The sequence below is a fragment of the Phalacrocorax carbo genome, chromosome 3 (genome assembly GCF_963921805.1).
Source record: "Phalacrocorax carbo chromosome 3, bPhaCar2.1, whole genome shotgun sequence".
NCBI lineage: Eukaryota > Metazoa > Chordata > Aves > Suliformes > Phalacrocoracidae > Phalacrocorax > Phalacrocorax carbo.
In genome coordinates this window covers 100,920,642-100,933,344 of record NC_087515.1, presented here as the reverse complement: position 1 = coordinate 100,933,344, position 12,703 = coordinate 100,920,642, and the positions used below count along the sequence as shown (strand labels likewise).

The window sequence follows — 12,703 nt, the reverse complement described above, 5'->3', positions numbered from 1 at the left end:
GATGTGCTGGATTCACTGGAGCACAGCTGCAGTTGTATGCAGAAGAGTTAGGGGCTACTGAGGTACTAGGAGCCAAGAGGGGAACACTGGTGAAACACCTCAAAGGAATCAAGGGGTGTTCCTTTAAGAAGGTGACACAGATGACAGCCCAGCTGAAGTACCTCTACACAAATGCATGCAGCATGGATAATAAACAGGAGGAACTGGAAGCTGTTTTACAGCAGGAAAGCTATGATATAGTAGCTATCACAGAAAGATGGTGGGATGACTCGCACAACTGGAGTGCTGCAATGGATGGCTATAAACTCTTCAGAAGGGATAGGCAAGGCAGGAAAGGCAGTGGGGTAGCTCTGTATGTTAGGCAGTGTTTGGATTGTCTAGAGCTTAATGATGGTCATGATAGGGTTGACAATAGGTAAGAATCGGGGGGAAGGCCAACCAGACAGATATCATGGTGGGAGTCTCTTACAGACCACCCAAGCAGGATGAAGAGGCAGATGAATTACTCTACAAGCAGCTGGGAGAAGTCTCACGATTGCTAGCCTCACGATCACTAGCCCTTGGCCTTGTGGGGGACTTCAATCTACCTGATGTATGCTGGAAATACAATACAGTGGAGAGGAAATAGTCTAGGAGGTTTCTGGAGTGTGTGGAAGGTAACTTCCTGGTACAGCTAGTGAGGGAGCCAGCTAGGGAAGGCGCCCACTGGACCTGTTGTTCACAAACAGAGAAGGACTTGTGGGTGATGTCATGATTGGAGGCTGTCTTGGGCACAGCGATCATGAAATGACAGAGTTTTCAATTCTCAGAGAAGGAAGGAGAGGGGTCAGCAGAACTGTCAGCTTGGACTTCCAGAGGGCAGACTTTGGCCTGTCTGGGAGTCTGATCAACAGAGTCCCTGGGAGACAGTCCTGAAGAGCAAAGGAGTCCAGGAAGGTTGGACATTCTTCAAGGAAGAAGTCTGAAAGATGCAAGAGCAGGCTGTCCTCATGTGCCGAAAGACAAGTCGGCAGGGTAGAAGACCGGCCTGGCTGAACAGAGCACTTTGGCTGGAACTCAGTAAAAAAATGGAGACTTTATGACCTTTGGAAGAAGGGGCAGGCAAGTCAGGAGGACTACAAAGGTCCTCCTTTGTAGCAAGATTATGCAGAGAGAAAATCAGAAGGGCCAAAGCCCAGCTAGAGCTTAATCTGGCTACTGCCATAAAAGACAATTTAAAAATACTTCTATAAATACGTTAGCAGCAAAAGGAGGGCTAAGGAAAATCTCCAGCCTTTATTAGGTGTGGGAGAAAACATAGTGACAAAGGATGAGTAAAAGGCTGAGGTACTTAATGTCTTCTTTGTCTCAGTCTTTGTCCCGAGTTGTTCTCGGGGTACCCAGCCCCCTGAGCTGGAAGACAGGGACGGGGAGCAGAATAGAGCTCTGATAATCCAAGGGGAAAAGGTTAGTGACCTGTTATACCACCTAGACACACACAAGTCTACGGGACTGGATAAGATCCACCAGAGAGTACTGAAGAAACTGGTGGAATTGCTCACCAAGCCGCTTTCCATCATTTATCAGCAGTCCTGGCTAACTGGGGAGCTCCCAGTTAACTGGAGGTTAGCAAATGTGACGCTTACCTACAAGAAGGGCCAGAAGGAGGATCAGGGGAACTACAGGCCTGTCAGCCTACACCTTAGTGCTGTGGAAGGTTGTCGAGCAGATCATCTTGAGTGCCATCACATGACATGTACAGGATAACCAAGTGATCAGGCCCAGCCAGCACGGGTTTAGGAAAGGCATGTCCTGCTTGACTAACCCATCTCCTTTTATGACAAGGTGACCTGCTTTGTGGATGAGGGAAAGGCTGTGGTTGTTGTCTGCCTAGACTTTAGTAAAGTCTTTGACACTGTTTCTCACAGCATTCTCCTGGAGAAACTGGCAGCTCATGGCTTGGACAGGTGTACTTTTCATTGGGTAAAAAGCTGGCTGGCTGGCCAGGCCCAAAGAGCTGTGGTGAATGGATTTAAGTCTAGTTGGCAGGCAGTCACACGTGGTGGTCCCCAGGGATCATTGTTGGGACTGCTTCTGTTTAATATCTTTATCAATGATCTGGATGAGGGGATTGAGTGCACCCTCAGTAAGTTTGCAGATGACACTAAATTGGGCCCGAGTGCTGATCTGCTTGAGGGAAGCAAGGCTCTACAGAGGGATCTGGACAGGCTGGATTGATGGGATGAGGCCAATTGTATGGGGTTCAACATGGGTAAGTGTCAGGTCCTGCGCTTGGACCAAAACAATCCCATGCAAAGTTACAGGCTTGGGGAAGAGTGGCTGGAGAGCTACACAGTAGAAAAGGACCTGGTGGTGTTGGTCTATAGCTGGCTGAACATGAGCCACCAGTGTGCTCAGGTGGCCAAGAAGGCCAACAGCATGCTGGCTTGTGTCAGGAATAGTGTGGCCAGCAGGAGTAGGGAAGTAATCGTCTCACTGTACTCAATGATGGTGAGGCCACGCCTTGAATACTGTGTTCAGTTTTGGGACCCTCACTACAAGAAGGACACTGAGGTGCTGGAGCGTGTCCAGAGAAGGGCAACGAAGCTGGTGAAGGGTCTAGAGCACAAGTCTTATGAGGAGCAGCTGAGGGAACTGGGGTTGTTTAGTCTGGAGCAGGCTGAGGGGAGACCTTATTGGATTCCACAACTACATGAAAGGAGGCTGTAGCGAGGTGGGGGTTGATCTCTTCTTCCAAGTAACAAGTGATAGGACGAGAGGAAGAGGCCTCAAGTTGTGCCAGGGGAGGTTTAGACTGGATGTTAGGAACTATTACTTCACTGAAAGGGTTGTCAGGCATTAAAACAGGCTGCCCAGGGAGGTGGTGGAGTCACCATCCCTGGAAGTATTTAAAAGAGGTCTGGATGTGGTGCTTAGGGACATGGTTTAGTGGTGAACTGGCAGTGTTAGGTTTATAGTTGGATTTGATGATCCTAAAGGTCTTTTCCAACCTTAATGATTCTGTGTGTATCTATTACAGACATTATTAATATATTAGCTGAGACTATCTTTAAAGATTATTGTTTGATCAATTGCTAGTAGACTCAGTAGCTCTGTTCTACTGTTGAAATACAGAATTTTAAATTAGATTTTTTTCTTACTGCAGAGTCAGAATGAAAAAGAGGTCATAGTATTTTTAACCTGTGAAATTCCTTTGAATGTGGGGTCACTAAATGGTATCATTTTTAACAGAGAGGTATATATGAAGTTGTTTCTGTCTTACTGTTTTACCAGTGTACTATTGAAAGCACAGAAAAATTCATAGTGGTCCATCTACCCCCAAATTCTACCCCAAGCAGTGGCTATCATCACATGCTTAAATGTCTTCTAGTACAAGATCCAAGAAAACCACATATTCAGAGCACTTATTTTCTGCTCTTCAGTCAGCATTCTGCAACCTTGGTATGGAATTTTCCAGCATTGAATAAAACTCACTCACAAATTCAAAGAGGACCACAATACAAGTAATTAAAAGGCAGATCATATTAACAGATGCTTTAAAAAGAAAACATATTAACAGCATGTGATTTGCATATGAATATGTTATTTCCTAATGATTTTACATTTTTATTCATTGCTGATTCCCTGTAATAAGAAAGGCCTGATCACATCTTCTTCCTGGTAACCTATTTAACATCTGAGTATTGCCCACAATTTTTGGGCACAATTTTATTCATCTCTGGTCAATTATTTTGGGACAGGTGGCCAGGAAGAGATAAAAAGAGCTATTCTGTTTAGAGGGTTAAGATGTATATAGCAGCAATTAAGATAATGGTTTAATTTGATTTGCCATTTAGCTTCTAGTGTTATTAGAAAAATAGAAGCTGCTTTTAATTCAGAATAAAATAGTTTTATTTCCAATGAGGAAAAAACCCTCTACCTTCTTTGCAAGGTCATTATACTGTATACATGCATACTGCACTAGAGATGGAGAGTAAATGGAATTCAGGAATTGTGATTACTTGCTCTACTCCTTGTATGCTCAGTGACCTTGGATAATTGTTTAATATTTTGTGGTATGGCTTCCTCACTGGTAGAAGGAGACAGGAATGCCTACCTCCCTGGGGTGTTCTGAGATGTAATTAATTGCCTGAGCAGTAAGAGAAAAGTACTATAGCTGTACTGAGCAGAAGACCCAATAGAAACCAGACATTTAACTTTAAAATGAGAACACTGAAAATTAGAATTATTTTCTCTGGATAATTCAATTTGTTCTGAGTTTCTAGTAAGCCTCCAAACTTCCCCCTCCGTGAAAAGATGGGTGGAGACAAAGTGTTAAGCAACAGTTGGAAACTTTGCCCTACACAAGCTAATGACTAAAATTCAACTAACAATGACAAAGCCAGGATTTCACCCCATAAATCCACACAGAAAATACAGCTGCATTTTTCTTGTGTCATAATTGGACATGTACATATTATTTAAGGCAAAAATTCAAGAACAGGTTTTGTCTTTTTTTTTTTTTGTTAGGGAGAGCATTTGCTTATTTTTCCATTCTTCTGCTCTCTTTGCATATCTGCAAAGCCTGCAACATGCACAAGATTTTCTGACTTGATATCTCTGTATTTCATAATGTTTTGAGAAGAATAGCTGAAGTGGCTGTCTTTCAAATCACAAATGGTACCTTTCTTATTTGAAATGTGGAATCTTGTCAGAAGACAAAGAATGTTTTCAAAACACAGGCTCAAACCCACTATGCTTACCTATACCATGCTAAATATCACTTATTTTACTAAACCCACTGCATATGCAATATATATGGCTCAAAAACCAGAAATGCTACGAAAACTTTGTGGTTTAATAGTCTGTTTACTGAACTAGCTGTAACTGTTTTAGAAAACTACTGTCCATATACTTGACAGTATCTTCTCTTCAGGAGGGCTAACAAATTAGGCTGCATGGGTAGTACTCCAAATCTACTTTAGTATTGTGAGCTGCCCTGGCTTTAACTGATCGTGGACGATCGCAGAAATCCTCCAGCTGACTTAGCACTGGAGCAGATGAGGAGTGCTCATGGACTCCACTCTGCCAGCTCTCCCTGCAGGTTAAGTAGTGTCAGCAAGAGGAGCAGTAATGACTACCAGTGAAAATAATTTCTTACAAGGCTTCAGCCACTTTTGCAGTGACCATCTGCCTCAGACAGGAAAGGAGCAGCATCAGAGTTCACAGCTAACTAGTTTGAGAAACTGCCACACAGGGAGGAGACAGACTATTACCAGTGTTGCTGTGAGGTGAGTGTGAAAGTGACAGTGTGGAGGGAGTTTTATTTTTCTCTTATTTTCAGGAGAAAATAATTTTCTATTACTTTATGGTAATACAACATGAAACGTAGTGATATACTGTGCCTGAAATTATATAGATCGTCAACACTACATGCACATCAGTATTACAGGACTTTTGTCTTAGATTCTCCAGCTCTACAGTTCCCACAGTGAAAGGCAGTGAAATTACATTTGAAATACTACATAGGAAAGTTTCGCATGATTCAGTTATTCTTATTCTGGCATAGAAAATTATTGTAATTCAGGAGTAATAGAGGAAATACAAGTCGCTATAAATGAAAAGGATTCTCTTTTCTTGGGCTACGTGTGGCTTTTTTTTCAGTGTTGTAGCACAATAACTGAAGCACAAAAGTTTTAGGATATACAATCAGTTAAAAGAATGTGACAGGTTCAAAAATGGAACTTCCTAAAGAATTATAGCCTAATTAAGACACTAATTTGACAAAACAGCAATAACTTTAGTATCATCCCCACAGCAGCCATCACAGCTGAACTCAAAAAGTGCTCCTTTTCCTGCAGAGTTTCAAAATCATGATCTTATGAAAATCATAAATCTCTTTTGAAGGAATGAATATTATTTGGGGGACAGCTAAGGTTATTCCTCCAATCAAAGAACTGATAAAATTCCAAGACCTAGAAAACAAAGACAGTTTTCTTTGGTATGTTGCTAGTGATATTTTCTATCAGATACCAAATGTGTACACACAGATCATATAAATGAATAATCAGTGCACATTAGTAAGTCTTTATTAATTAGTGCTAGTAAAGATCTTGTCTGTAATCACAAGCTATGTGAAGTCAAACACTCTAATGAGGAGAATCAGACCTATGCCTCTTGCATCTGCATATCAGTCACTACCTTATCTGAGCACTTGATTTACTGCCTTTGAAGACTTAAATGAGACTAGGCAAGAAAAAAATAGGGTAAGAAACCCTTACCACCCTGAGCATAACAAATATTAGGACCAATGACCTATAATACCAAAGTTGTTATTAAAAATTAAGAAGGAACTTGGTCTTGGCGGCTGAACAAACCTATCTTCACCTGCAGGGCAATTGCTAAGAAGTGCTTTTTCAAAATTTACGAATATTTATCTGCATACATTGCAGGATGGCTTCATCTGGCATTGTCACTGGCATAGATTAATCAATATAGCATTTATTTCACACTAGGATGGTATTACTTGAGTGTCTCCATGAAATGAGCATTCTTTTGTCTCTTAACAAAGTATGAGAATTTATGTCTCCTAAGGTAACAGCTCTTCAGTCAACCTATTTATCAGAATTCCTGAAGTTTGAACCCTCCATACGCTCTTGCCTCCCCAAATTTCATCATTATATATTCATTTTCACTTTTACTTGTTCAGCAGAAATTATTTTTGTTGTTATTCTTAAAAAAAACCAAACTAGATAATACACTCTTGAGGACAAACATAAAATAAAAAAATAAACAAGACAATAAAACAGTAGTGGAACATTGCTGTACATTTTCAGTTGCTAGCCCTATAAAGCCCCATAAAGAATTTGTTTATAAAGTGCTGTCTGTGTAGGGCATTACTTAGTAAGCTAATTGTCATCACAACTGCAAAGCTCTCATATTGAGTGACTGGCAGGGAATTATTTGTGAAATAGTCAGTTAAATCATTTCAGCAGCATTTTACAACTTAAATGATGTCTTTCATTAAAAGGAATTATACCAAACAGTTATACTCTCCAATTTTAATTAAAGATGGAATTATCCTAAAACCAAATACCAGTTGCTTACAAGTGAGCACTTAATGCTGAACTGGAGTAGAATATGCACTACAAAATGTGGTAATTAGAGAAAATGTGCACATTTGAAGATTTTTAGTGAAGATAGAACACATTTAAATGCCTCCTTGCTGCAACGGCAGCACATGCAATAAACAGCCTTGCAAGCTTTTCCTGAACAGCAGCAGGAGTGTGAGTGGAGTTCACTTACGTCTTCTCTCTTTGTGCAGGAGACAAGGTACAGATTAACCTTCCTAGCTCTTGCCTAAGGCCTTTGGCAGATGGTGTTATTCTAATTTAATTGTGATGGTTTAGGAGGTTATAGACTTTAACCCTCTCCTTTCACCCTCTACCTAAGGTTTCTGCTTTTTTGGTAGTAGCAACAGAAGTCCATGTGTACTGGTGTCTCAGATACTGCAGTTCATGACTTGGCATAAAACACAGATCGCGATAATATTCAAGTAGTACACAAGGCAGTATATGCACCAGGCTGTGAACTATAACATCTGACAACAGGCACACTCTTACTTTCCTCCATCCTTGCTACGGCAATTTCAGCCTTTGGAAGCAGAGGCAGGAGCCTCTTCAACTTCTGAGCAGAAACTGGCAGAGCTCATCTGCTAGAGTCCCCAGCCTTTGGAATAACTAAGACAGAAACAGTATCTGATAAATTAAACATTGAGTGCTCTGACCAGTGTAAGGGATAAAAAGGATTCAGATGAAAAATCTGTGAGACTGGTCAGATATAATTAATATAGCTTATGAGGTGTTGGATGTGCTTTGCTAACAAGTCGTTATCTTTCTGAAATGACCTAACACAGCACAACACTTGTATTGAGAATTACACATGGGCAGGAAAGGTTCTTAGTTACCAAATTTTTAGTTGTACATTTTATCCTAATCAATTTATAAGACAAATCATTAAATTCATGTTTTCACTAGGTTCCTCCTCAGATGACAACAGCGCCAGAAAGGAAACCACAAAATTATTAAAGTATAGTGACAGCAATGAGTATAAACTTTTTGTTCATAAATTAATCCAATTTCATGCCTTCTGTTTTAAAACATAAGCATCATCATGAAGTTAAAATGACACTGACACCTTAGTTTAAACTCTGAGATTTAAATTCATATCTACAGATATCAAAACCCTCAGTGACATAAGTAAACATAAATGTTTACTGAGTGTGATTAGAGGTAAGGATGCTTTATATTTCTGAAAATTGTACAGTACTTTAAGTGACTGGCCTTTTAGTTTTAAAGTGCATGCTAAAGATATTCCTTTATCACTCACATGAGGAAGCCTATAAGGGCTATGCCCACAAGAAGATTTTTGGGCATATGTCCCAAATTTATGTTCCTCAGCCCAGAACAGTGATCTTCAAAGTTCTCTAGCAGTAGCTGCATAATCCTGGCCCTATTAAAAATTTGTAGGAATCTCATCGTTCCTTAGTAGAGTACTTCCAGGTGCCCAGAGGCTCCTGCAGGGAATGCTTTGAAGTATCTCTACTTTGACTCTTCTGAAAAACTGGGTGGCAAGCATAACAAGTCACAACAGAGTCTCAGTGTCTAACTGCACGAGAGGGGTCTGTGCTATGATTTTTCATTTATGGAACACTCCCAAGTCATGGGAAACAGTGAGATTTTACATATGTCCCTCTCAGCTGACTTTGCTCTTGTCTTGGGAGACTCCTTGGTTGGATATGGAGAGGATTGAATTCTCAGGAACCTTCACATCAGAAACTGAACGAGTAGTCAAGGCAGTTAACTAAAGTTGTGGATTTTACAGCAGTGAACAGCGTGTAAGAATTCATCTTGCCCAGCCTCAGATAAGTGACTTAGGCCCTTTCTTGTTTAGTACTTCCATCTAATCAAAAGAGAGATGAACTTTCTGAGAACAACAAGGTGTTCAAGTGGGCTCTGCTCTGAAACACCCTTGTGATTTTTACAACCCTACTGTGAACAATCCATAAATGCATAAATCTTAAGAACTTCTGAGGAAACAGTGCCCCCCAATCAGACCTCTCCATGAGCTCTTTTAAAAGGAGCATAGAAGAAGCCATGAGACAAAAAACATGTACTACTTCTCAGGAGCCCAGATTGAAAGAAAAGTCATAGCAGGCGGCTGATATAGGAGTACTATGGTGCTGCATAATACTTAACAAAATGCAGAGCGCTCTATATTATACTTTTAAAAAGTTTTAAGTTTGAAGTATCATTGTTATTTGGTTGAATCTACTTCATGAAAAAGAATAAAAGAAAACTTTCTCGGGATTGAGAACTGTACTCTACTAAAGATAAGTTGGAAGCAAGAGGAGGCACAGGAAAAAATAAAGAAATGCCATGCTAGTCAATTTTTGATAATTCAGATACTGTTATTGAAAGGGATAAGGGTGAAAAGGCAAGGTGTTACACAAAATGTCTAAGAGACAACAGGACACCTGTTCTGTGTTCATGTACCATTTGTGTGTAGTCTTATTCAGAGTTTGGGGGAGTTCTGAATTACAGAAGTGTGCCAGAAATAACTGTAAAGGAGGGATATAGCCTTGTTGTGGAAAGTAAAACAAGGTGTGAAACTGAACTGGGGTGGAAGAAACTGTTGATTTCTGCAGGATGGTGAAAAATGTAGGGACAGCTGATTTTATACAGTGGAATGGATTCAGAAGACTCACAATGAATTGCAAAACATCCTGAAAAAGAAGTTGAGAACTGGGAACAGTTCTCTGGGAACAGAGAATTAGGATAAAAGTTACATGAGGATGAGAAGGGGTAGCACCAGACTCTTTAGTGGCTGGGTTGGAGGCACTGAAAAAGTCAAATACAGAGAGAACATCAGTATATGTACCAAGAATTCAGACAGCAAGGAAGTTAAATGTATATTCTATAGCTTCATATACTCATATTACCTCCTCAGATAAATGGTGGTGAGTTTGGGATGAAGGAATTTCACACACAGGTTTCCTGACCAGAGAACTAGCAAATTCACTAATCTGCTAAAATAGGTGAACCAACAGGAGCACAAACACTCACATATAAATGTGTCTGCATTCAGAAAATAGAAAAATCACAATTTGGAATATTATTCCATTTTTAAGTTTATTTAAGGTTACTGCTAAAACTATTCCAGACCTTTGTGTTCAAATGCCAGCTCAGAAAATAGCTTAAACAAAAAAGCAAGTCCACAGTTTTCAACCATGTATTTTAAGACAAGTCTAGTAAAGTAAACTCAGGCATTTTGAGTTCATTCCAGCTACTGAATGGAAAAAAAAAGTAGCTTAATGCTGAGCATAAATTTAATCATGATCTCACCCTTTGAACACTTTGGAAGCCTTAGCTAATTAGTCCATTCAAAATCCCTGCTGGGAAAACAAGTAATATTCTTCTAGTTTTACAAATGAGGGATTGAAGGAAGAGTGATATTACTTTAAATGTCTTGCCCAAACACACGGAGATTCAGCGTGGGGGGACTCTAGTTAAAAGTTAAACAGTGGGTAATTCTTACTGCTGAGCTCAGACTATGCTTTTGTGCATCGCCCAAAACCTTAGCAATGCATCTGGGAGGAAGAGTGGAGAGAGCATCTGTAGAGGGGAGGAAAGGTCTTTCACTGCAGGTATTAAAAAAGTATGTACAAAAAGGAAATGAAAGAGTAACCAAACCACACACATTCATATGGATAAGTTATTATTATTACTTGATTAGCACTGAAAATGTGCTTGACTGCACACTGTATTATTCAAATGTATCTCGAGTACTGGATATACAAAATATTATTTCTGATTATGGAATGCAATCATTTTGACAATGTCTCAGTAATGTCTTGTGATTTCTGAACAAAAACAAAGGAAACTGCAACTTTGCATTACAGTGACATTTGCTTCACAGCTGCGTGAATAAAATTATTTCTTTCAAGCAGCAATCATTATATAACCCCTTACTGTAACTTCTACTTGCAGTGTCATTTCCAGCAGCTCACATTTTCACAATGCTTTGAAAGTCACCATGCAAACTTACGATACTTTATTAGCAGCAGTAAATCAAGCATGTCATCTCTGCTGAATGTCCTAGGGTCAGTCTTTAAGCTGACAATAGTCAGCTTTGCTCTATTATTCCAGTGAAAATGTCAGAGTGAGATTCACTGTGCCATCTGATGGTACAAGGTACTGAAAAGGTATTTATAGGAAAAGATGGACTAGATTCTAATTAGTTATCAAAACACATCACTAATATCAAACAACAGACCTAGAAAATGGGCTGTACACATTGGAGCAACACCTCTCATGGCCTCAGTTCCCGTGAAGAGGAACTATTCCAGCTCAGATGCAGACTCGTAGGGAGGCGCAAAGAGTACAGCGCTCCCTCCAATCGTACTGCCTCATGTGGCATGAGACACTCCTTTATCTTGGTGCAGTGGGGTTTCCCATGGTGGCACAGCACCCTCTCCTTCCACTTTGATTAAGTCTATATTTCAACAATCTCACAAAACTTGTGGTTGAAGTGATGCATATGACTAACAGATGCGTAGTATTGTTGGCACATCAAGCAGACTGAAACTTAAACCTGTGAAATATATTCAGGCAGTATTCAGAAACTTCAGTGTTGCTGTTAAACTGATCTGTGACTGTGATTAATTGGCTTTGCAATTTTGATCAAAACTGATCTGTTCAATTTTCTGGTCCTACTTCAGTAAGTCAAACCTCACCCTAAAGTTACACAAATCCATTTTGTTTGGTCTTTGTAAAAGCAGAGAAAGAAAGAAAAGTATGTGGAAGTAATTTCTGAGCTGTCAGTGACAGGGTTTTTCTTTTGATTTCACACTTTTGCTGAAGATAGAATAGACCTTACCGTAGCTGTCATAAGCCTCTTCACTTGTTCCGTGACTGTAGTCGTAATATTCAGGCACACTGTAACAGATTCAGATAGCCATGTCACTATTACCATACGTAACCAACTCAAAACAAAAACAGAGCACAGAAAGTTAAATGTATTTTAACACTTTTACACAACAGCATAGTCCACCTAGTTTCAGGGATAGTGAAAATTTAAAAAATATGAAGGAAAATGTATCAGTGACAATAAAGCTATTACACAGCACATCACATTTCTTACCTAGTGAACATAAAACAAATTTGGTCCTAAATTTGTAAACCTAGGAGATGTGACAAACACTGACAGAAACTCTATTTGCAAAAATAAAGTATGAAAAAAGACCATCCACTTTATTATTCACTATTATTAAACTGCAAAAAGAGGTGTTAATCTCATTTACCTGTAATTCCAAACATCTGTGAGGTATCAAACTCAACATAATTTGTTTTCCACAAAGCTGACTGTATTATATCGTGTGGGACCTCTAAGTTACTTATTTTTACCAAAAACACTGACAGGTTTTCAGCTTTGCTCCTGAAGAAGAAAGTATGTTTCCACTGCTTGTAGCAAGAAACCTTATTCTCCACAGCCTTCTTCCTTATGCAGTGATCAGACACCCATGTAAGGTTTTATACAGTAATCAATAAAATGCATACTGAAAGTAGCGAGGGTCGAGGAGTGGAAAATCAGACTTAGAGTCTCAAACCCCCATTTTTTTCACTGCTTAATTAACTTAATTAACTTAATTCACTGTGTTAATTAA

The 12,703-nt window shown here is 39.6% G+C and overlaps 1 protein-coding gene across 2 annotated transcripts in view; it reads right to left on the bottom strand.

The window, feature by feature from the left end:
- KHDRBS2 (KH RNA binding domain containing, signal transduction associated 2) overlaps positions 1-12,703 on the bottom strand; it is a 370,102-nt gene that overhangs the window by 10,199 nt on the left and 347,200 nt on the right. For both annotated transcript variants that reach the window (XR_010372297.1, XM_064447858.1), the window contains exon 8: positions 11,917-11,975. Coding sequence is in view for 1 of the 2 variants with exons in the window: in XM_064447858.1 (XP_064303928.1) it covers positions 11,917-11,975 (59 nt within the window). In the remaining variant the exon portion in view is untranslated. The remainder of the gene's footprint in view (positions 1-11,916; positions 11,976-12,703) is intronic.